The sequence below is a fragment of the Cinclus cinclus genome, chromosome 1 (assembly GCF_963662255.1).
Source record: "Cinclus cinclus chromosome 1, bCinCin1.1, whole genome shotgun sequence".
NCBI classification, from domain to species: Eukaryota; Metazoa; Chordata; class Aves; order Passeriformes; family Cinclidae; genus Cinclus; species Cinclus cinclus.
In genome coordinates, this window is record NC_085046.1 from 34,510,869 (window position 1) to 34,536,296 (window position 25,428).

A 25,428-nucleotide genomic window follows, 5' to 3' on the forward strand; every position below is an offset into this window, starting at 1 on the left:
TGATTGGCTCCCCGCAGGGCGAGCTCAGGAGGAGCTGTTGCCCATTGGGGAGTTCTCCTGTCCGTCGCACAGTTCATCCAATCGGCAGGCCCGAACATCCGCGGGGGGGATGGGCGGGCCGGGCGCTCCGGGAAGTCACAGCGCGGGCGAGCGGGGCAGGCCCACGGAGCGCGCGCACAATGGAGCTGGTCGCTGCCGCCCGTTGATTGGGCGGCGGAGGCAGCGAGGGCGAGTTCCCATTGGCCGCGAGAGGCCACCTGCTCCGGGCACTCCGGGCCTACTCCCCTGCCTCCCCCGCCTCTCTCTCCCGCCGGTCACGCGCGCCGCGATTCACAGCGCGGGTTGCGCTGACGTAGCGCCGCGGGGCCGTGTAGTGGCTGCGCGGCTGCGGCGCTCCCTGCGCTGGGAGCGTGGCGGCGGTGGCGTCAGCGGGGGGCGGGCGCGGCGCGGGCCGGGCGGGGCGCGCGCCCCCCCGCGATGGCGCTGTGTGGCGGCGGCGCGGCGGAGCGCGGGCGGCGGCGGCGGCGGCAGGCGGCGTGACCCCGCCGGGGGGCGGCCGCGCTGCATGGGGCCGGGGCCCGGCCGGCATGGAGGGGGTCCTGTACAAATGGACCAACTATCTGAGCGGTGAGTTCCTGGCAGCGCTCAGCCTTTGTGGGACGGGCGCCGTCATCCTCTCGTGCATGTATTTATACAAGTACGTGCATGTAAATATTCCCTGTGTTTGCTGGGTGCGGGTTAGCGCTTCTCCTTGACCCCGCCGTGCGGGGGACCAGCCCCGGCGCTGCCTTACTGACACTGCCCGGCGTTCATCGCGATGCCAGTGCTCGTCCAGGGCGTCACTTGCCCTCCCCGGGGTTGTGGATTGGGATTTGGGGTAGTTTGGATGCTCTGGGTCACAACTGGAACAGCGAACTTCCCCGTTCTCCTCCCCACCCCCGTGGAACTTTCGTTGAGGCGAGTCGGGGATTCGGGGCATTCCCAGAGCAAGAAGGAAAAAAAGATGCTGCCATTCAGTCCCATTTGGGGGATTCACATGAGAAGGCATGCGAAAAAAAAAAAATCGAAAGACGTGAAAAAAGGTGGAGGGGGGTTGTCCTACTAGCTCTAGGCCCAAATTTTATTTTTTCTTGTGTTCCCGTGCCACGGAAGGCTTGGTTTTCATGGCAGGTTGGAAAGCAGTCCTGTGTGGCCAGAGTTAGCTCAGCAGAGGTTAAAGGTGTTGGGATCAGGAGCCCCCTGTGTTCCCATGGGATGCCCACTGCCGGGCGCCTTGGAGTCAGGTGAGGCAGAGGCGTGTGATTTGGGGTTGTGGATGGGGTCTTGCCAGGTGCAAACCTCTCTGTGGTTCGTGGGAACAGTTTGGAAACTTGAAGGTCAGGGAAAAGTAACCGCGACCACCTTGACGTTGCCAGGTGCAAGGGCTGCTGCCTTGCTTGAGTTTTTTTCCCGAGAGACTGGAACAGCTGCATCTCTGGTTAGCTGGGAAACTGTAGGAAATCAAAATTAAACAAAGAAAAAGCTGAAGCACAAGCGAGTGTTGATTCGTGTGGTAGGGATGGGGGGGGGGCAGGAGTGGTGCATGAGGCTGGGTTTATTGCTGTGCTAGAAGATTGCTGTGACTTTTCCCCTTTAGGCAGTAGGTATTCTGAGATGTGAATCAAAATTTGTCAGATCTCAGTGAAGAGACATGGATTTCTTTTTGTTGTTAATTATTTTTGAATGCTCTTGAATTATGAAGTGACAGTAGGAGAAGCTATGCTTGCCTTTTTCATTTGAATTGCAGAATTGTGGTAGTGATATTAGTCCTTTCCCTGTACTAAAAACGCTGTGGTTCAGTTGACTGAAAGTTGTACATTTTTCTTAGCGTTGCTGAGATGCTGGGGTGTGTCTGGAACCCTTGTGCTTGGTTTTGTGTCATGAGACCTGGGTACGTGTGTCTGGGAAACACCGCGTGTTGTACATAACTGACTGGCATTTGACATTTTAGTGCCTGAGTGTGTGGTAGGATCAGCTGGGCTTCTGATTTGATAGTAAGATGAAGACTAAGAAGTACTCTGTTTTCATCAAAATTAGGTTTTCTTTTACTAGCCACGTTGATAAGAACTTCCAATCAAATGATCCTTCATGAAGAAGGATGATGCTTTGCAAACCTCAGTCTAAGCGAGTGCAGACTGAAGGAAACTTTTACTTGCATACGTAGGATTTGTACTGGCTGAAAACTGGAAGAGGTTTTGCTGTTATCTGAAAGAAAATCTGTGATGGAAGATTGAAGCCTCCTTCTGATTTATTGGTTGAAAGTTGACTCTTCTAGTAAGCATGGTGGTCAAGGTCACTCTATGCCTTTTCCTTAGGTTGCAGAAGGCCCATGGTATGTTTGAGAACAGTAAATTTGTTGTTCTGCAAGCTGTCTGAACATACTAGTGCTTTCTTTTGCTGTAAAATTAAGACGTCCTGTCCTGAAGCCATTACATTGTAAATTTATGCAGAGAGGCAAAAAAAAAATTAATTCATTCTGGAATGTGATGTTCATACTAGAAATAACAAAGAGTTGGAGAGTGAGAGACAGGAAAGCCTCCTCTCAGGGATTAAGGGGAGTAAGAAGGTTCAACAGGTCATCTGGAACAGTATTTCTGCCAGTGTTCTGCCCCCTGTAAGCTTCTCCTGTTGCTCAGGATGATGATGAATCAGGTGCTGTATAGTGTAAGTGATGCCCACAACAAGTAAGGAAATTGTGTTGTGTCATCTCTCTGTGTTGGTGTGTACCTGTGCTAATAACACAGGGCTGATGTACCTCAGAATGAGGAGGACCCCTCACAGTCAGAAGAAGATAAGACATTCAAAAAAGAACAAGCATAAAAGAACTGCTTTTCCTTCTCACTGTGAGAGAGGAGCTGATGGGAGTTTGTTGGGAATTGAGTCTTTTCTGGGAATTTTGATTTCATAATATTTGATGTCACTGCCATCATGAGAGGTCAAGTCCACATCAATCTATTTCCTCACAGCTCTTGGCTGGGAGCTAGGTCTGTGTTGCAAATTGCATAGTTATTGGCAGCAAGAATGTTTCAGAAATAGGAAACAAGTTTGGTTTTCTGTGAGCAAAGGGCAAAGAAAGCACACCATGATTGCCACCAATTAATTGAAAGACAGGTAAGTGTGCCTTCCTGCTTAAACAGGTCATCTTGTTTGTAATAAATGCACTTGTTTGCTTTATATATATTAGAATAAATCAAATCAGTATTACCTGGTTTCTGCTTGGAGGTAGGGTTTTTCCTGTGGTGTTGATCCTGTACTCACATTGTGGTTTCTATATGCAGGGTTTCCAGTGCTGCCTTGGAAATCTGTTGAGTTTAGAAAACTGAGATTTTTAGAGGGTTTTTTTTTTTCTGTCTCCTAATGCAATGGCCACCGGATAGTGATTTCTCAGTGTGTAACTTTTGTTTAAGTTCAAGTGAAGTGTGCCAACTTTAAATCAAATATACATTCACAAAGTTCTAGCCTATGAAAATCCGGTGGGATCTTGTGTTTGCAGTATGTGTCCTTGGATTCTTCTTGTCTGCTTCCCCACTAAATTGGTTAAAACCTTAAGAGAGCAGGGAACTTTGCAAGCAGAATTATCGTCCTATAAAGTGAGACAGCACTTTTTCTCTTGGGCAAATATATAACTCATCTGCAAACTTCAAATTATTAATCCTCAAAATCCAGAGCAGGGTGATTTAAATCATGCAGGCATGTAAGTTTGCCTCAGCTGGGCTTATAGTCAAAGCATGTAACATGATCTTCAAAAATTCCTAGATTTCATCCTTTGCCAAAAGCCTCTGCCTGATGTTATCTTTGGTGGGGGCTGGGGATGGGTGTGTAATTATTGCTTCAGTGTCACTTACTGTGGTAAGCAGTTGGAATGATGGAAGTGTCACCGTGTGCCTTCTCTATAGCTCCTCGGTCTTTTGGGCTGCCACTGCCTGCAGTCCTGGCTGGACAGAAACCATTGTGGTGTGGGCAGCATCAAAGGCAGATCCTGGCTGCAGTGTCATAGCGTGACTGATCTCCAGCTGGGGAATGCTGCTTGCAGGATAGAGGAAGGAGAGAGACAGCGGAGCTGAAGTGCACGTGAAGGCTGCTCTTTGCTGCTTGGAAACTGCCTCCCGTGGGACTCTCAGGCTGAACTTAACCTGCAATGCGTGCTCTTTGTTGAGCATAACTTCTGATTAATGAAATAAATTCATTTAGTCTTTGGAGTTTGCCTTGTAAAAGGCATCACGATTTTTTTTCTCGTTAGGTTTATGGAATGAGTAAGCTATAGCTATGAGTAAGCTGGGAAACAGTGTGGAATTGGGGAATACCTCCATTCAATGGTGTGAGATCTTGGCACTTTCAAGTTGCCTTTTTTTTTTTTTTTCTGCTGAAATTCAGTTCAGTTCAGATTTTCATTGTAGGCACACACCCTACCTGGGACTGCTGGTCAGAAGCAGGATTGCTGCTAACTCTGGAAGAGATGGTATGGATCAGCTCTTGTCTGTGGGGTTCAAAGGCAGCTTCATCATTAGATGAAAAATGATGACTACTTCCACTGGCTTGCCTGGTATTTGTTCCATGCTCCATGAAGTGGCTTTGATCACTTTCCTTTGCAAAACTAAGCTTTTCCCGATATTTAAATATTAATTTCCTTATTTGTGCTGTGTAATTCTAAGTAGTTAATCTTTCTCAAGGCATGGTACACTCACCTTCATGCCATCACCAGTGATGCTGCATCATGCCACATACTCTCCCCATCTACCTGTATGTAATCATCCCCTCTGTTTGTTGTTGTACTTTGGATTCTTTCCTGTTTATCCCAAGATAACAAGAGCTAGCACCAAGCAGTACATTTCAGCTTTCACATATTAATTACTCTTGTCTCTAATGATTCAGAATTCCTTAATAAACTTCGGATAGAGCTCAAGGAAATGTGAAAAAGCTTTAGTTCTTGTATCTTTGATCTGGATGCACATGATACTGCTTAGAGCAAGTCTTTGTTCTGGGAGTTTAAGAAATTTGACCTTTTATGGGATGAGAGACAGTTTCCTTCCAGCTGATATCAAGCTCTGGAAATAAGCTCATCTGTTTCCAGATATGGAGGAATTAATCAAAAACTTTACACTTGCATAAAGATTTGGTTCTAAAAAGCCCTTTATAACTTCCCCCTTCATTTTAGCCTCTGGGTGTAGTCCAAATTCTCATTGTATAACATTGTGTGGCTTTTGTGGAGGTGGACCTAGACTGCTGAGGTTTCTGTTGCCTTCAGGGCAATGGACTGCCTTCTGTTACTGATGGAACTGCTCTCAGGATCCAGGTGTTGGTTTAGATGAATGCTTGACTCCCAGCCAGTTGTGGCTGGATGAGACTTTTCATGCAGGATACTTCAGAGACTGGTTAGTTAATTTTCTTTGGATTTTGCTTAATTGTCTTTGTGTGATTTGACCTTCTTTCTCATGATTTTCTTCCCTTTCCCTCTGTATTTCATCATGCAGCAGTCTTGCTTTTGTCCAACCTTTTTGGAATTGTGTAATGTGCTCATAGTAGAAAAGTTTATTGAGGCTGCAGGAGTGGAAATCGGTGTCCCCTCTCTCCTCTGTAAGTGTTAGAGCAGTGCTGCAGAGGATCCATGGTGCAGCATTCCCTGCCAGGTATGCTGCAGTACCGGTGCGTCTGCATTCAGTCCCTCTGCACTGAAGTGAGTAAGTGCTCGCAGGAAATGACTGGGTAGGGCAGAAACCAAAGGTGTGGTAGACTGATGGTGAAGAGATACCATCGTAGGGTATCTGTATGTGCTTTCATAAAGTCAGTGTGTTGACAGTCTGGCCTGATAAGGAACCACCCCAGGGGTCAGAGAGAAGAGCAGCTTGGTTGCTGGGACTGGGAAGTATAAATGGAGAAGGAAAACTCCCAGGAGCTTTGTATGACTTGAATTAGTGTGTCTGAGCAGTGGGCCTGTATTATCAAACTTCTGCCTGCACCACAATCCCCTCTCTGCCCTTCATCCGTTCACTGTGTCCCCTTCAAAAATGCCTGACGTTGTGCTCTCTGTGCCTTGGCTGGGTACTGCCATAAAATTGTTTGCAAACAGCCCAGTTGCCCTGTGATGACAGGATGCTTTTTCAGTGCTGCTAACATTGCCCTCACAGTTGTGATTGAAACTAAAGTGAACTTTATAGAACTTCTGTGTGAAAAATCGTGTGGGAGAAGGTCATTGTATTAAAGCCCACTCAGCTGTTGCTTCCTTCACTTAAACCTCTAGCATCCCTCAAATGAGTGCTTTAAAAAGTGATACCATTGTTAAAGTGCTAAATCTTTGAACTTCATTATGCTTAGGGGCTTTTTGTATTGATTCCTGCTGTTAATATGCACATAATCAGAAAAAAAAATTGCAATATGGGCATTTCCAGAAGTTGCTCTCTAGGTGAGAGGATAATAACTCAGAGAAGAGACATAGACACACTCTTGTCTGCATTTCTGCTGTCCATTATAGATGCACACTGGATTTTTGTCCTGTCAAATTATTTTGCTATAGAATTAAGGCTGCAAATGTGTTCCAGCACCTGGAACCCTTCCCAAAACACTGCATAGCCTTAGGAGGCTATATAGAAAAAATAGGCATCAGGTTTGAGTGCAAAATGCTTATGTCAAGATAATATTTTACTTCTGTTCCTTGAATGAGAAAAAGGGGAAGAGTTTCAAATTTGATCTGTTCAATATAATACTTTATTGCTAATTGCTTTGTCTGACCAGAAACCTGGTTGACTGACAGTGCCTTTGCCCTGCTAGAGCTGAGTTTTCAGCAGTTCTTGTCCATTTATCAGTCACTGACACAGTACTGGGCAGATGATGTGGTGCTTTTGTCCTTGGGAGATAAAGCTGGAGATGGTGGGACAGTGAGTGTGTGGCACAGTTTACATTTGCCCAGGGGATGGATATTGCTCATTCTCACTGTGAGATGACTCTATCAGTGCACGCACTCTGGGAATTTTTTGTGATGCTGCACAGAAAAACAGGCATCTGTCCTGCTGTGCTGCCTGCAGCTAAGTCTTGGATCTTGCCCTTGTTTTAAGCAGTAGGGAGGTAATGGTGGCTTTTACTCCTCCTATTAGACAGATGTTGTAACATGGAAAGTTCTGATTATCTTCTATCTGCAGTTAAAGCCTGGATTAGGGTCAAAGAAGTCCAAGGACTATCTATTGCAAAAGTTTTACAAAAGCGTATTCTGAAGCTCAAGAAACTTGTATGCCTTAAGTGTTACATAATTCTGATTGAAAGAATCAATAATAAAGCAATAATAAAAACCTGGGTGTCTGGCCTCTATGCATTTTAGAAATGCAAGTGGAACTGGCGTCTCTTAATTGCAGCTTGTTTTCCAGGTCATCAATTTGACTTCTTGAGTATGTAATTCTCCCAGATGACTTGGCTTTGTAGATGTCTGACATGATCTACATATCTTCAAATGTTTGGGGTTTTTTTTTTTCTTAAGGCTTGGCACTTTGGAAGGAATGCTGTCTGGAGTCTGAGTTGTATAACATTAAAGTTTGAATTATGTCCAAATTTCAAGTTTACTCAGTGATAGCTACATCCAGATTTCCTGAAGTGTAATGGGGGAAGTAGGCAGATCTTTCTTTCTGTGGAAACTTCTCGAGAAGTAATGAATCCTTAGCAGGCACAGTCTGTGCCTAACAAACTAAATATCTGTTTTTGTAGTGGACAATATCAGGTCTTCCAGGTACTGCAGGCACTAACTGTAGGTTTCACACAGGAGTGCAATATGTACTTTAACCAGTGCCTGTGAAGTTGTCTGGAATATCTTCATTCTTTTCTATGGCTGACACCTTAAGCTACTAATCACTTTTTATTGGGGATTTTTTGTACATACCTTTCCCACCAAGGTCAAATTTTACTGTTACTGGTAATGTGCCTCTAAAATGAGATGTTGGAAGTTCAAGCTGTATTTTTTCCTGCCTGTGCAGCACCAGTATAATGGACTAAAATTCTTCTTCAAAGTTGAGTTAATGCTGGCACCAGTAAGACCATAAAAGGTTCAGTTTTACCTTTCCATATCAGGTGAAATCTGAATGCTCAGTTCCAAAAATTGCAATATTCTGATGACACTTTATGGGAGGAGAATAACACTGAATAAACCCAAGACTTGGGTTCTTGGAAGTGCCCAAGTGTCTTTTTGCTGCTTTGGTTTTTGTTTTTTGTGTTTTCTTTCCTTTATTCTTCACTTGTCTGCAAAAGTGAAACTCCTGTAATTGAAGATTGTATCCCTGTACAGTGCCCATGATTTGTCAGCCACATGCTATTTTTAGCTGGTTGTTTAGGATAACCTTCCCATGGCTGCTGACTCAGTGTCAGTGAGTACCAGGTGGTTTGTGCATCTTCTGACAGAACCTTGCTGTGAAACTCTTTTTAAAATTGTTTTCCTTTTACGATAATGTGTTTTTATTAGTGTAACAATTATGTTGTGAAAATATATATTATCTTAGGTAAAAGTTGTCTATCACAGTCTTTTTAATACATATGTAATAATTAAAGAAGCGTTGGCTTCTGCAAAGGAATACAGATAGTTGCTCTTTCCCGACAAAAAAACCCAAGATCCAGAACCAAAAAAAAACCAACCAAATAAAAGTCTCAAAAAATATATTGATTTGTAACATACTTTTAACCGGCCTCCAAAGTGATGGAGGCAGAGTGATTTGTATGTTGTCTAATTGATTACACAGCCTTTGATTGATGGGATGCAATTTGGTTGAGCATCAGCTGCAATTGTAAGCTGTAGGACCATGGCTGAAATGATTCATGCCCAGCAGCAGGAGCTCCAGACTGAATTAGAGGCTTGTATTGACTGTGGTGCTGTGCATTATTTAAAGAATTGGTTCTGTGCCATTGAGTGTCTGAAGCAATTAACTGCTTCTCTCTGCTGAACAATCACTTCATTTTTTTGTGAGTTCCCACATATCAATAGTGACTGTTAGGATAGCTTATTTATTTTAGAGGCAAGACAAATAGAAATGAGTCTTGCTGATTTCTTTTTTTTTTAGTTTTTATTCTTGTGATTTTTCCCCCCTTCACATAAAGTAACAAAGTGTTGAGATTACTTTGGATTTTTCATATTTTTATATTCTTCTAGGAAATAGTGGCGAGATCTGGAAAGGAATGAAATAATATTTATGTTTAATTTGTTTTCCAGCCACCACACAGGGTTCAGCAATCTATAAACCAGGTTGAACTGAATGCAGTGATATTGATTTAATTAAAAAGAAAAAAGAGGGGGAAAGCCAGACTATACTGCTGCTGTTAGCCTGAGACTTTAGGCCTTTCTAATCTTAAACTGTGTTGTGCTTGGTTTCAGCAGTAGTCTAAGGAACCAATTTCTAGCTGGAAAGGAGCTGTCATTCTTCCAATGTGATATTAATCCAAGCCCAGCCTGGGCTCCTGCAGCGCAGCGCTGGTTGGCAGAGCCCTGGTGCAGGGGACAGTAGAAGTGAGAACCCTCTGCCAAAATATCTAAGAGCCATGTGGCCCACACGGTCTAGTCCAAGTGTTCCTTCCAGAGATGGTCTGCTGGCACAATGTGGGAGTGTGAGAATCTCAATCCATTCGACCTGGCCAGGGAAGCTTGTTGCAGCTCAGTAAGGAAAGCTGCTTTCCTCCAGTGACGTTACTGCCTCATTTCTTCTTAAGTTAATGAGCTTGTCGTTTTTAATTAGACATAAATGGTGGCTGTCAGGTCGTGTTTGGTTTTATCTTTTCATATTGCCGTAGTACTTCCAAGAGTAGAAAAAAAATAAAGATAATTTACTTGTAAAGTTAGGCAGCAGGGTGGGCAAAAGTGTACCCAGAACTACTGATGTGGGTCTAGCCTTGTGTTTTGGTTCTTCTCTGGGAAGGTATCCAGAAGTGCAGGTCAGTAATTCAAGACTATGTTTTATATGGGCAGCACAAAGAGTTTCAAGAGCTGTTGAAAACTGCTTCACTGAAAGATGGTGTTCAGAATATTCAGAAATCAACAGATCCGCCTCTGTTCCTCTGTTGATTTTTAAGAGATTCTTACGTGTTGTTTTTCAAGATAACCTGGTTAGCCCTTCCTTCAAGGAAGGAAGACTTATAAGGCAAGGCAGCAGGGGTGGCTTTTGGGAAGAGTGAAGAGGTGGGTTGAGGAGTAGTGGAAGAAATTGTGGGGTGGTGAACTGAGAAGGTGGTTTTGGAAAGGAGAGTGAATCAGTGATGCTGTGTTAGTAAAACTACTGAAAATGACATATGGCATCTCAAGACACACACTGCTGAGGTCCAGCTGTGTGCAGAATGGACATGTAGGTGCCAGCAAGCAAGGTGTACAACATCCAGGGCTGTTTACAAATCTTAATACTTCAAAAGGGTTTTTTTTTTCCCCAGGGAAACTGAGAATGTTTGGGGCCGTATTTGCAGCAAGTCTCAAGTGAGAGAGATGATGGAATTGCAGGGAGAGGCATATCTGAGAAATGCAGTTTTGTTTTTCAGGCTGGCAGCCTCGGTGGTTCCTTCTCTGTGGTGGCATCCTGTCCTATTATGACTCTCAGGAAGATGCCTGGAAGGGTTGTAAGGGAAGCATCCAAATGGCAGTTTGTGAAATTCAAGGTAACTAAGATACAGTAACACTCAGCTCCATGAAGTTTGTCCAATAATGTTGCATTCAAGATGAGATTTCAGGTGACAAGAGCTTGATTTCTCTGGTATGTGTTTGCAGTAATTTGATGTATATGCAAATTTTTATACCATAGTATTTTGAAAATGTTGAGAGAACTGCAAGCCTCTAGTATCATGGGTATTCTACTTGTAGTTGAGTCACTTTATTATGAACTGTGGTGGAGCATCACACAGCTTCAAATGACTCCTCATAAGCACATAGCTAAAACTAGAAACATGAATAATAAACTTCAGTCCTAGGTCTGCTCAGTCATATTGCCACATTTTTGAGGTTCAGTTAAGGGCTAGAAGCTTGAAAGAATGGCTTGCCAGAAAAGGATGCCCTTTCTCAGATTATAGTGATCACAAATGTGTCCTGGCCATTCCCTAACTCAAAAGAGAAGTCAGAAAATGGCAGTGGGGGAAGTTTGGACCATAGATTCCTCCTCTTTCATTACTGTTAGACCTGTCACCTAACACATCTGTTGGGATGTTTGGTTAGGCTGGGAAGGGCCCAGGGGCTGGTCTAAAATCTATGTTGCTTACAGTTCATCCTGCAGATAACACACGAATGGACCTGATCATCCCAGGGGAGCAGTACTTCTATCTGAAGGCAAGAAATGCAGTTGAAAGACAAAAGTGGCTGGTTGCACTAGGAACTGCCAAAGCCTGCCTGACTGACAGCAGGACACAGAAGGAAAAAGGCAAGAACACAGTTTTGCTGGCCCATAATGTTTGCTTTATATTTCCCCATGCTTTCCCCTAGTGCATGTATATACAACTTCAGTGTCCAGCCTGTGCTTCGGGTCTTTGGTGCTGCTAAGATGTGAGAATGTTAGCGAGAAATCTCAGGTATTAATTCTCAGGGCAGGGATTTGAAAACTGTTTTGTTTTTCTTAAAATACACTATATAAAAATAATTTGAAAACCATGTGCTGGTGGGTTCTGTAAGTACAGTGAGTAAATAGACCCTGGCTAGGGGTCATCGTGATGCAGACTATACAAGAATGTAAGACCCCTACCTAGTACTGCTGTCGAAATACAATGACCCAACTTCTCACACTACTTTGGAGTTCCTCACACCCTTGCCTTCCATGTTCTAATTGGGCTGTCTTCTGCCCTCTTGAGAATGCCTCAGGAATTTAAGAAAAGGTTTGCACTGGGTTTCAAATCTATTAATATTCAAAAATTTAAATCTGACTATGGTCAGACTATGAAAATTAATTCACTTACGACTTTACTTTCACCAGCAATCTCACTTTTCCTCCCCCAGTGAAAACCCCTCTTGCTTACAAGTGTGGCATTAGTCATAGAACATTGTGAGGCCTGATGCCTTAACCTTGTGTAACCTCAGCACAATGACTATACAGAAGATGGGAAAACAGCAAATTATTATTGTCCTGAGCAAATGCAGGGGGTGGCAAGCGCTTGTTTCCCTGAGGCAAGGATTTTCTTCTCCTCTTAGCCTTATGTTTGTTATCACCAGGCTTTACATCTACTGGTTCAAACTGAGTCAGAACTGAGCAGAAGATGCTACTGTAGAGTCGTTCACCAGGTGGGGATCTGATGTGCAGTGACTAGAGAGCAGACCAAAGTTATATCTGTAAAGTGACATACAGTAGCACAGAGTAAAAAGCTAGTGATGCATTTGCAGTTAGTCTTACTAACAGACAATTTGTTTTATAACTCAGGGACTCTAATGTCAAAACCATTACTTTTTAAAAATCTCAGAATGGCTGTTAATCTTACCTGGATTAGTCTTCTCAGTTCTGCACTTGGTTTCTTGGTACAAGAAACATATGGACACACTGGAGTGAGTCCAGCAAAGGGCCACTAAGATAATTAAAGGAAATACCTAGTGAGAGAGCATAAAAAAGATGAAGCCAGAGTCTTAATGAACAAGAGAAAATATGCATGAATTTTGATACAAACCACTCAATTGAACCATAAGCAAAAATGCTTATGTTGTGAAGATGAGGCTGAAAGGCTGCAGAGAAGAGGTTGTGTAGTCTCCATCCGTGGCACTGTTCAAAGCCCTGAGTAATTTGCTCTGATTCTCCTTGAACAGGGGAGTAGGACTAGCTGGTCTCCAAAGGTGTCTTCCAACCTCATCCATCCTGTGATTCAACGATATCTATCTTAAATTTGTCCCTTTCTGTTGGACAGAATGCATCTTTTAGGTCCGGTGTTTGCTATCTACAACCCTATCTAAACATTGCTATTGCTTGCACCTTAAACTACTTTGTGAAAACAAAAAACATTGTATGTAGGGCTTTTGTCCTATTTAAAAGGCCTGCTTAGACCAAATGTTGTGTACTTGCCTTGCATTGCATACGTTAAATTTAGCTTTTTTTGTTTAACTTTTAGAGTTCACTGAAAACACAGAAGCCTTGAAGACTAAAATGTCTGAACTTAGACTGTACTGTAACCTCCTTGTTCAGCAAGTGCATAAAACAAAGGAAGCCAGCATTTCTGGTGTGTCAGAACCAGAGGTATAGTTCTACTTTTGCTATAGACCACATCTGTAAAGTCTTGGTTAGGAAATGTAGTATTTTTTGGTTAGCCAATGTAGTATTCACTCACAGTTACTTAATGTTGCAACATCCTTGTACAGAGAACCTGAGGGAAATAAAGTGCTCACACAAAAGTTCTTGTTTAAATGGAGTATTACTATATTGTTGCAAATGACTTGCCCTTTGTTGGGCTAGCAACTAATGAGATGAGATCTGATATCCATGATCTCTAGACAGTAACATCTCTGTAGGTGATCATGTGTTTACAGTGGATCAAAAAATAGCAAAAGATCTTTTATAAAAAGATAATTTGCATGAAGCACACATTTTTTCTGCCTGAGTCATTAATATCCTGCTCAGCAAAACACATCCAAAACCCTTAAAAGGTCAAGATATGTTGCAGACCACAGGAAAAAAAAAGCAAAAGTGATATAAAGAACTGCTTGGTTAGCCTCACTTAAGTTAAAGTTTCAAATCCTGCAAATCTCTCTGACCAAAGAAGCCTCATTTAAGAGGGATCTCGTAAAGACAGTGATCTGCCCTTTGCTTGGAGAGATAAATGTGTGAAGAAGGATGCATTTCCCTTGCTCGAGAAACTGGTGTAGAGTTCCAGGATGCCTCCCACTGGAGAGATGGGTCCTCAGGTGGAGAACAAGCAAGCAAAACGCCTGAAGGTTGATCATTTGTATGTCCAAACCATCTCTGTAAAGATACTTGATAAACTGTTTAACGTGAATTAAAAGGCAGTGCAGAGGCATGATGTAGTGTACAAATGACTAAAAGGCACTGTTAAAACTTGCAGTTCACAGGTGTTGACCTGAATATGGTGTTTATCCTGCTCATATTTCATGCATCTGAGGGAAGACTCTCTTTCCCTGATCTTACTGGCATTTAACTGCAAAGATTTATGGCTAAAAGCATTTTAGCAATCATAACTCACTTTGCAGAGATGAAGAGGCAGTGTGATACATCATTCTGTATTTTTTTCATTTGCAATAAGTTTTTTTCGTGGGGTTTTTGAAATAATTATCTCCAGATCATTCTGCATCTCTTTGTTTACTTTTCATATCTCCTGTCAGTGGTGTTTCCTGGAATGCCATTGTTGAATACATTCAGGCTTAGGATTTCATGCACTCCTAACACCAATAAGTAACTAAAGAGGCATTGATTTCAAAACACAAGCATGCTAAGCTTCTTTTATTGAGAGGCTGACAAGATTTGTAGTACTGCAAGGGGACATAGCCACAGTAATATATGATGCCAGTTCTCTGAGCAGCTGACACACTGAATTTTAATTCATGTTAACCTGTAATCATAACTGTATCAGCTGTGGGCTTTGCAGACATTAGTAGCTCCAAGTTGATATTCTGTGGTGAGTCCATTTTTTCTGATTTTTCAATTGATTTTTCAATTTTTTCAATTGATTTCTTCCCACAGAGTGAGATTGATATGGGAGCTCTGTTGAAATCAACCTGTGACACTTTCCTGAAGACTCTTGAAGAATGTATGCAGATTGCAAATACTGCTTTCACTTCTGAGTTACTGCATCAGACCCCACCTGGATCCCCAAATTTAGCAGTTCTCAGAACGAGCAAGGTAATGGCAGTATCATCTTCACTCAGCCTCGGCAGGGATGCTAATAGGTCCTTTTGTCAAACGTAGCATTTGTAGAAGTAGGGAATGCCTTTTTACCCATATCATAGCTACTGGTCCCACACTGGATGTACTCTGCTAGTTCTTGTGATTTGCAAGTGAGGTAGGGCCATTTTTTTAACAAGCAGTGACCAATCTCTTAACTTTTATTGACAAGTGAAAGTTGTTAAACATTGACTTTCAGGGCCTGAAAGTTCTGCCGTGGTGTTTCACAGAAAGTCATACAATGGCATGTCAAAATACCTTAGTTCTACAGCAGGTTTGTCCATGTGGGAGCTCACAGCAATTATTACTCTGTTAAGCTACAGCAGTATTGGATGTGTGCTAATATACCAGTGGGAGCTGATGAGTTTAGCTTTCTAATGAGAAGGGCACTTTCTTGAATCCTAGATCCATAACTATGTATGGAAAGCTGGAACATCTCTGGCAGACAGGAAGTTAAGATCTATGTTGGCAGGTAGATACGTGAGTGAATCTGAGAAATGAGATTGCTTCACCATACCTGATATCTAGATTCATGTTTCTTCTGCATTTTTCAAAACTTTTTTATTAAGTAAAGAAAACATTGCAAAGGAATCTCACTGCTTTGTTTCTTCTCCATATGCTGTGTGGTGTCTCACTTGACACTTGCTAACTAGTTTCTGAAATAAATCTTCTGCTTGTCTTTCTTTTCCTTTCTTTCTTTCTTTGCAATATTATAATGGTATAATAGTGTGGCACCGTTTTCATATTTGTCTGTATACTGCCTCCTTGTTCAGAGAATTAGGGAGGGTTTTTTTGCTGACTCCAACTTGTGTTTAATCAAATGTGAAGTTTGAGAAGCATCATACAGTCTTCTTGCTTTAAACAGTATTCTCCTCCCTCTGTATCTTTCAGGTAAAGCACTCTGTCTTGTCCAGTCACACCTCAACAGAAAGGTATAACAGAAGTCTTTACTGTCAGTCTGTTTCTAATCTGTGTTTGGTAGTGTCTGTTCTTTCCTTAGCACTACTCCACTCTTCCTGGATGCAGGCAGAATTGTATCATTCTGAGCTGCTTACTTGTGGAAGCAGGTGAAACAGAACAGATCTGGCTCATCCCACATCATGTCTCTTCTGTATCACTCCTTTCCCTTCCATTTTTCTCTGCAGTCCACTTGGTGTCTTACTGCTCTATCACCAGCCAACTGTCTCCCACTTCAGTGCTCCTTTCCTGCATTTTAAGTTCCTCTCCATAAGCTCGTAAAAATCATTGATTGTGAGCAGACTGATTCCTGGAGTAGGTGGGAAGTATGTATATTTTAAAGTACTAATGAGAGGATATTCTAGAATTTACAATATGTGCCTGCAATTTTCTTTTCTGTAATCATATTTTTTTGATTATGTACCTTATTAATAAAGATCATTATAAATATACTTGAACTCTGCAAGCTGAGGTTGAGTCTTTAATCCTCTTTGCTGCAAAAAAGCTGCCTTATTCTTACTATTTTAAACAAGTTCTTTGCTCAGAGCAGCCTGTGACAGCCTATATCTTCTGTCAATTATTTTTCTCTTGTTACTTCTGTGTTCACAGGAAAAAGCTTACCAAGCAATGTTTTATGCACTAAATATTATTTTTTCCCTTTCTTCAGGCAGGTGGAATTGAACCCGTGTGAAAATGGCTGTGTAAAAGCAGAAATTAACCATCAAGAGCAAGCAGTTGTTAAAAGTACGGAATGTTTAAGCTTGGAAACAAATGAGGGAACTGGTGATGTCTGTGTTGAAGATCATGTAGCAAAGCATTTGGCAGGTAAGTATATGCACAGTCTTTTGTCCAGCATGATCATTCCATAGGTGTAAATTAAGGAAGATGTAGGCTCCTTGTAAGACTGCTGATCCCTGACTCCCAGATACTCAAAGGGAGTATCTGTCTTTTATTTTTTATTGCCCCTTGCAAGTTTTCTCAGCATACCTCCTGCTGCTTTTGTTGATGGCTAACTTGGGACTGAACAGAGGAGGAAATTAAAAATTTGTTTTTGGACAAATTGAGTCCCTCCAGGTGCAGATTGACGTGTGTGTAACAAAACAGCCTGGCACGAGCTTCTGTGCACATTATTCCCTGCTAGTGTGTATGTATATATGCTAGTATGGCTGCAGTGTCAGAAGGGGCCATGGGAGCTTTGTGTGCCTGTCTGAGGGCTTGAACTCTTAGTCACTCTTGATTGCTCTAACAAATGTTTACAGGAAATTAACCTTTTTTCTGCAACTGAGAGTATCCTAAAAAGCATCTTATTTCTTCCTTTATCTTAGCAATAGCACAAAACTTAGATTTGTGTGTGACTTCAGTGAAATACTGCTGAACTAATTCAGTATAAAATTCCCTCCTACATGGTTATATTGTTAAGGGCTGATGAACTTAATTTGAATAAATAGTCATATAACATGATTTGCACATCCTGTTGAATGGACTGTACTGTTCTTGAACAGTGGCTTTGTCTGCCTGGCTGTTAATCCAAAATATAAGTATGCAGTCAGTGAGTCTGCAGAAGTTTTTAAGTCCAAATTAATGATGATAGTGATTTTGCCCATATGGGTTCTCTTTGGAGTTTTTCCCATTATTGGGGTTGATACTGTGTCATGTGACTAGTCCCTGCAGAATAACACACACATGACACAATTTAGCATAATATCAACAAAACAACCCTAAAGTAAGGACATCAAACTAATTCAGGTTGTTGGTGTCATTTAGCTACTGTGGTTCCTGTGCACAAAAGAGAAAAGGCTACCCCCTGTTGGGTACACATATTTGAGCTGCAGAGTTTTGCTGTCAATATGGGGTGGAGTTAGGATGTGCAGGGCTGTCCATAGAGCGTGGGCTGACCCAGCCACCCCATGGGCTTTATCTCACTGTAGCTGGCTGTAGCTCCCTCTGACCCCAAGAGCTCTGCCCTGTCTCAGATACTTTTCCTTCCCTCTCTCCTTTTTTAAGCACAGTCAGTTCTGAAAAGTGCTTGAGCACTTAAGTCCCATAGCAAATTTCTCTGGCATTTAGGGCTTACAGTGTTTGAGTTGGAAATTTCAGAGGACCCAAGGTTTTTGCACAGCTCCTGCAGGGTCACTGCAGTCTTGGGCTGTTTCTCTACTCCCCAGCCTATGTGACTTGGTGAAGGGCAGACCATGGCATCACTCAAACCTCTGTCATTCCTTGGCAGAGACACTTTGCTTGTGAATGTCAGTGATGTCTGAGGCCAGAGAATGGCTGGTCTGGGTATGAGGGGTTTTCTTTTCACCCAGCACCAGGTTTGTTCAGTGGTTCTGCAGCTAATAGGGACTGCTGTAAGCCTGCTTTCAGTTGTCACTTGGAGGAAGACAGTTCCTTGCAGCTTGATACCTTCAGCCAGAAGCTCAGTTCCACTTCAGGTCTCTCTGTAATCCCCACTGATGTTTGAAAGTCTTCCTTTCCTGGAAAGACAGGTTCCCTGGGAAATCCTGGATGCTAGTTTGTCAGTCTGGCAGCAAGATGTACTGTAGCTATGGCTTGCATGATGCAGATGCTGTGAATAATTTTTCTTCTTTACTTGTTCTCTGAAGTTCTCCATGAGGTCAGAAGGTCTTACCATATATGGGATATATATGAAAGGTTCTGTCTTTCCTTTTTCTTCCTAGTGCAATATGTGAAACAAATGTACTTGGCCCCAAAGAAGAAATAAAATAGACCACAGTGGGAAAGGTGTACCTGGATCTTCTGGGAAACTGTAAAGATATTTATAGAAATCAGGGAGAACATAGCAGCCTTTGATACCATACAAGCGTCCATCTAAGCAGCCAGTTTGTTTACCTGTCAGAAGGAGTAAGCATGTTGCTATTATTCTTTTGCTTTTGAAAATGCACTGTGGCACTTGAACAATACTGTGAAAGCTAGAACCATATGAGAAGTAATCTTCCTTTCAGTGAGATGAATCAGTTCCCTGTTACACCAAATTGTTTCTTCAGTGCTTTTCTTCCTCACAGCACTGTCCTTGCTGAGGTTGTGTGGGCTCCCCTATACTGAAGCCTGGTGTTTGGTCTGTCTGATAAAAGAAATGGGAAGTGACTGACTGAAATGTAGTCTGAGCACCTACCAAATCTACCAATGCAGTGAGAGTAGTGGTGTTGGCAGGGATGCTTTTAAACTTGCATTATCCTGATATCCAAGTGCCTTCCTTCAAATAGACATATTGATGAAAAGGAGTAACAGTGTGTGTATGTAACTGTTTTCTTTTTTTGTTTGTTGTTGTTTTTCTTTTGTTTCCTATAAATGTTGGGCATTAAAGATGATGGAGAGGACAAGCTGCAAGCTGTAGAAAGTTGTGGTGCCCACAAGTTGCTGCAGTCAGAAGCAAATTATTTAAGTGGATTGACTCTGTGTGAGGAAGAAAGAAATGAAAATGATTCTCCTACCTTCTTCAGTGTCATGAGCAATAGGTAGTACAGATTTCAGTTAAAAGGATTATTGCAACTTAATGTTAAGCCTTTAATTGACTTATTTTTAAGAGACTTTTCTGTCTTTAAAACTATATTTGCTGAGATTATTTAACAAGACTGCCTACAGCACAGTAATTGGAAGAAGATATCTTTTGTAAAATTAGCTGTACAGAGTGAAGTGGGAGGTTTTTCCTTGTTTGTAATTGCAGGCCTTGCTTGCACACCACCTAATACATGTTCTCTGCAGTCAGTTACTTGAACACAGTAAAACAAAAGCCATGTTGGTGGTTTCATATCTATGAATTCTACCTCTATGCAAATAACTTGGACGGGAAATCTAATTTTGCTTTTGGATATTACATAAAAAGAACTGTTACGGTAACAATATTTTCTGCTTGTCCTGGACACCAGGTTCAGTGATATTGAGCTTCGGGAGGAGGAGGGCATACCAACAGAAGAGTTCCTGGAGTCATGTTATGCAATTGTGCCTGTTCTGGGTAAGCAGCTTCTTTTTTTCTGACTCCTTCTGACTGCTGCTAGCAGCAAGCGAAGGTGGAGCAGTTGGGTTGGAAAATTTGTTTCTTTACTGAAGTGATATAGTAGAGCAAGTATCAGCAAAATCAGTTTGGTACCAGAACATGTTTCTTACCCCTTTCCTTTAAAGAGGATCCACTCTCATTTAGAGGGGACCCACATATAAGCTGTTTGGCAATCTAAGTGTCTGTATGAAACAACAAATTTCTCCCCCTCAAAAAAGCAGCATAGATGCCTTACAGTCTAGGACAGCTGACAGCAGACTGATAGCTGTGCTCTCTGTTGGATTTTTCTGAAGACTTTGACCTTCACCTAGCACAGTCACCCCACCAGCTTGACCCCTGCATTTGGTGGATGTGGTGGCCCTGTGAGCATGCAGCCTTTTGAAGACTTCTGAACTGTAGGTCAGAGTATTTTAACACTTGTAGCAACTGGGATGGATTGGTTCTATACTAGAGAAGAATATCAGTTTGTTGTTCATTTAGTATTTTCCTGCCATTTAGAAGGATTGTTAAGTGAGTAAATGAATTTTTTATAAAACATGAGAACTGGAAAAAGACACGATTTTAAAATGCAGCTTTTTTTTTTTTTTTTCCCTTAGACAAGCTGGGACCAACTGTTTTTGCTCCGGTTAAGATGGATTTTGTAGGCAACATCAAGGTAACAACTTATTTCTAGCACTAATTTTCACTTTTTAAACAAAATATCTGCTTTAGACACTAGCGCTCAAGAATCTTTGTGGTAGGAGTCAATATTGGAAGGTTATTCAGTATTTGATAATGTTACCATCTGTCAGATTAAAGCGCTGAAATGCCCCTAATTCTGTTCTGACAGTTCATGCTGTGTTTAATAAATCCAGTTGCATGCAAACTTATAAAATACTTGATTGACTGCCAAGTAAAACATCTGTTGCACCTAATGAATATGACTTTGATTCTGAGCTGTATAGGTTATAAGTCATGATGTGATGTTAGCAATGTTGACTTCAACCTGTAAAACAAATGGAGGGGGTGGGGGAAAAACCCCTTTGCTCAATCAAGTAGGAGGAAGTTAATGCTTTAAGAAGCAGTTTCTCAGCAGACTGGGGCAGAATTTGCGGACTTGGTTCTTGTTCTGGAAGTTCTTCTAGCTTCAGGTACCTTCTGAAGAACCTTTAAGAACCTTTGAAATATTGGTTAGGGAACAAAATGTGTTCACAGTGAGACTTTTTGTGGCATTTTCTTTCAAGAAAAGATAAATAAAAGCAAAACATATCTTCTGAATGTATGCTAAGGAATACTGTATACATTCAGATGTTTTGTTGCTTATCTTATAGAAGGTAGCCACTAGAAGACTGAAAACAGTGAGAGAAAAGAATGCTATTTTAAAACCTAAAATATAAAATATTTACTGTCAAGTGATAGACAGCTAGTCCTTTAATGTAGAGGAAGAAATCCATTTGTCTGCTCCTTATATATTGTCTCTTTTGTTTGTATGAGGAGTTGTGTATAGAAACTTGGGAATAAATTGAAACCGTAGGCATGATGAGTACTGCTAAGTGTAATATTGAGAGTTTGCTGTGGTCAGAAGGTAAATTTTACTTGTAGTTGAAGCTCTGGGCAAATGGGACTTTGCTTGAAGAGCAGTTTGAATTAACTCCTTTCTTCCAGTGGGGAGGATGTAATGGGAACCTCCAGCATTTTGTTGGACAGAAATGGTAGGTCCCAGGTAAAGTTTTGACTGAGATGTTTTATTTTGGTTGTATTAGCCAGATGAGTGCCCTGGGATGGCATGCCCAGTGTGTCAGAGCAGTCATGCCATGGGGAGTGTGTGACATCCTTGGGAAGCTGTAGTATCTCTTAGCAGGGAAGAGTCCTGGTAAACAGGTGGTATTTATAGGCCCCTGTTGGGTCTTAAAAGGCCTAAAGCTTTACCTATTATATTCTTTCCAGAAAATAAACCAGAAATTTATAACCAACAAAGAAGAGTTTGATACCCTTCAGAAGATTGTGCTCCATGAAGTGAATGAAGGTGTAGCCCAAGTTAGAAACTCTGCTACGGAGGCCCTCCTGTGGCTGAAAAGGTAATGGCCTTGTGTCTGCCTTCCCTGTGAACTGCTGGTGCAGGGAGAGGCCTTTCACTAGTGCAGGCTTATGTACATGGAGCAGGCTGGTTACTTCCCGCAGTCTCCATCAATGCAAACTGCCGAGCTATAAGATTAATCTGCAGTCTGTGGCTGTATCACTGCAACTTCGCCAAAAAGCCTGAAAAAGCCATTGCAGGCAGACTTTTTTCCCTTAAAAGTGAAGTTACAGTGAATGAACGACTGATCCTACTTGGTTAAGGCATCAAGCAGATGATTTCAAGCTGCAGCAGAAATGTTTAGCAAAGTATTTTTCCCTTGGACTGGGAGAGAGGCTGGAGGAGGTGCCTGCAATTTTTTTCAGATTGAAATTGGCTCCTTAATTCTCAGTTTTATTACACTTTGGAGATGTATTGCAATTCTGTGGGCTTTGTTGTATTTTGGGTTACTTTCTTATAAACATGGTTTCTTTTTATTTCATGGGTTCATCCTGGCAGAGGTTTAAAGTTCTTGAAAGGGTTTTTGATGGAGGTGAAGAATGGGGAAAAGGATATCCAAACAGCTCTGAGTAAGTGCCAATTGCTTCATTCTTCACATGCTTCTAAATTTACATACTTGGCTACTGTCCTCCTTGTTTAGAACCTATGTCTTCTTTTCTTCAGTGACTGATGAGGCAAGTGATCTTTAAGACATAATATTTTTGAAAACTGAAGGTTTTTTAAAATGGCTGCCTTGAGATGGATTGCTAGATAACTGGTAAATGTTGATTCACAAGCAAATATAGATTCCTTTAATTGGCATACTTTTGGCAGAGGAGACAGTTGTATCTTAGGGAAACCAGGGCTTCAACTCATTCAAATTTCTCTGCTGGTTTGCAGTGGGAGTGCTCCCAAATGTACAGTTTTGTTAGTTTTCTAATTCCTTGTGTGATTTGACATCATTCTTTGAAATCACCTCTTTGCCAACAGGGCTGTGAATTGCCTGCACCAATTAGAAGGGAGGTTGTAACAAAGAAGGATTTTTTCCAACTACACAATTTCTGACACATTCTTTGTCAGGCTACTGGCCACAGCAAGTACAAACCAAATCCCCCCCCCCACTTAGACTTGACTTGGTTACTCCTGGGCAAGACCCTTTCTATATGCATGCAGTATAATGCTGTAATAATCCTTTAAACCAGTTTTGAAACAGCTTTTATTAAAGCTTTTTATTTTGTGTTCTTTTGCACAGTGAAGCAGTTGCCTTATAGGATTAGCAGAAAGAGCTACTACACTGAAGTATCTAGCAGCTCTTGGAAGTCAGGTTGTAAATACATTGCTACCGGATATGGGTGTTAAACACCATGGAAAGTGTTTAGGCACTTATTTGACCTTCTGAGCCTGAAGGCTTCAGCACTGAACTACTCCTTGAATTGTTGTGTGTCTGCAGTGGAGTCATGCTGTTTTTTTCTTTTTCATTCCCTTTCTTCCCCTGAAAATCCCTTCTATATCTGTACCACCACTGCAGCTTTGGTTTACTGTTGGAGTTTCTCTCCCTACAGTATTTTCTTAGACTTCACATTAGCTTTCATGTCTGTTGGAACACTTACTTGCTGTGGATGAATTGAAGGAGATTTGACAGCAGAGCTGAGACCCCAGTGCAGAAATCCCAAATCTGTCATCTCCTTTCAGTCGTAACTTCAGTACTCAGAAACAGCTATTATTTACTTTGACTGGCAAGAATATACCCTTGACTAAGTCATCTCTGAGTTCTCTTTGTGATACAAACTTAAAACTGCCATACATCTATCTCTTAATTTATTTTTTTTCCCCTTTAAGACAATGCTTATGGAAAAACATTACGGCAGCACCATGGTTGGGTTGTCCGCGGGGTCTTTGCAGTAAGTACTTACCTTGGCTGCTAGTATTAAAATGAACAGATTCCTTTGCCAGATCTTATTTTCAAAGTGAGGACTGTGTTTTTCATGATGTTTAGTACTGGACTTTCAGGGTGGAGCCTGCTTTCTAGAGGTGAAACAGAGAGATTGCACTTGCATGCACTGTTTTTTAAATATGTGCTTTTGAACACAGTCTTGCAGGGCTATTAAATGAAGAAAAGAGGATTTGAGGTTGGTTTTTTGAAGATTGTTCTCTCTTTGAATATGAGAGCGTTCAGACAGGGTGTGGAGGGAGTTGAAGTAGAATATATTGGCTGGGGAATTTTTTCGTCCAGTCTTGCAGCTCCCCCTTGTGTCTATCAGTGGAAAATTATCACTGAAATTACAAAGGAAAGAGGAAAACTTCATCCAGTCAGTCATGACTTTGTTGTTGTTGTTGTTGTTGTTGTTGGAGAGAGCTTTCTAAAGCACATGTTGAGAATTTGGTGATGGTGTGGGAACACTGGGTTGGGACCTCCCCTAAAAAACTATATTTTAACTGGGGTTTGTATTTAATTAATTTTTGATGTGCTAGATTTATTTATACAAAATATGATACACAGACATTTTTTAAAAGTCAGGCATCTCTGAAGATATCTTAAACTGGGGATCTGTGCAAAAATAAAAATTGGTTTTTTTAAAAAAGGTCTCCCTTCTAGTTTCAGTTCTCAATATTTGCATGTACCCCTGGTTAACTTAAAGCTATGCCATTTAAGTGCAAAGAGGGAAGTCTTAAAAGTTTTTCATTGCTTTAGTTGTATTTCTTTTCCCATTCTGTGTTGCAAATTTAAAAGCTTTGTTTCCTCTCCCAGTTAGCTTTAAGGGCAGCTCCAACATATGAAGATTTTGTGGCAGCTCTGTCTGTAGATGAGTGCAATCCTCAGGAAGAAACATTTTACAAAGGAATGCAGAGGGACCTCAACATTTACTTACCAGCCATGGAAAAGCAGCTAAATATCTTGGACACTCTCTATGAAGTACATGGTTTGGAGTCAGATGAGGTGGTATGACTACAGCAAGACCACATCTTAAAAATTCAGGGACTGTGTCTGTTAACAAAGATTTCTTCCTTTTTGGTTTTGGGACATTGTTTCTGTTCATTGTATCTTTTCAGGTGGGAAGGGTGTTGAATGTTTTGGGGGAAGGGTGTGTGTGATTTTTATCTTTTCATTGCTTGTGTTGCATTTAAATGCAGAGGTATTGTCTCTGTTTGGATCAAAACTATGTCCATGATGAATGTTTTTGACTGTTTCTCTTCTGCCTGTGCACCTCCTCTTCACCTCATAAAAGTAACAGAGCAGAATTTGGCCTTTGCTGTTGTACCTGAGGAGAGACCCACTCATGCAGCAGATCTGTTGAGTCACCAACATGGCACCCAGGCAGGTGCTGCTGCCTCTGACTCTCCCATTCCCTGTGCCCACTCCCTGCCATGGTGTAGGATGATAGTGAGAGTTATTGTTACTCTAGTAGTAAACACCAGCTTATAATGCAGTGAGTCCCTCAAACTGGGTTGAAGCTCTTTAATGCAAATAATATATTTGCATGACATAAATATGTATTAAATAAACATTTTAGTCTAGATATTACACAGATCTTCACCACAGCTGTATGTGGCTAGTGGTCTAAGTGGCCCCAAGG

At 41.7% G+C, this 25,428-nt stretch overlaps 1 protein-coding gene across 3 annotated transcripts; it reads left to right on the plus strand.

Annotated features, from left to right (window-relative positions):
• The first annotated feature begins 587 nt into the window (after positions 1–587).
• Positions 588–24,895, plus strand: PLEKHA8 (pleckstrin homology domain containing A8). Of its 3 annotated transcripts, XM_062496041.1 has the most exons (15): positions 588–627; positions 10,528–10,644; positions 11,241–11,396; positions 13,060–13,184; positions 14,643–14,801; positions 15,735–15,775; positions 16,468–16,625; positions 17,814–17,822; positions 19,129–19,279; positions 19,691–19,776; positions 20,415–20,473; positions 21,745–21,875; positions 22,373–22,443; positions 23,693–23,754; positions 24,603–24,895. In XM_062496041.1, the coding sequence occupies exons 1-15, from the start codon at positions 588–590 to the stop codon at positions 24,798–24,800; spliced, it is 1,563 nt and encodes a 520-aa protein (XP_062352025.1). In that variant the 3' UTR covers positions 24,801–24,895. The 3 variants fall into 3 exon arrangements, with proteins under 3 accessions (XP_062352025.1, XP_062352005.1, XP_062352015.1); XM_062496021.1 differs by lacking the exon at positions 17,814–17,822; XM_062496031.1 differs by lacking the exon at positions 17,814–17,822 and having other exon boundaries at positions 16,468–16,623; positions 19,118–19,279.
• Positions 24,896–25,428: the final 533 nt, after the last annotated feature.

What these genes read in the sequence shown, in the direction of transcription:
- PLEKHA8 (XM_062496041.1), top strand. Translation starts at nt 588, where the DNA reads ATGGAGGGGGTCCTGTACAAATGGACCAACTATCTGAGCG. An exon ending in ATGGACCAACTATCTGAGCG is followed by an intron (nt 628 to 10,527) that starts GTGAGTTCCTGG and finishes TTTGTTTTTCAG; the next exon opens with GCTGGCAGCCTCGGTGGTTC. An exon ending in GGCAGTTTGTGAAATTCAAG is followed by an intron (nt 10,645 to 11,240) that starts GTAACTAAGATA and finishes TGTTGCTTACAG; the next exon opens with TTCATCCTGCAGATAACACA.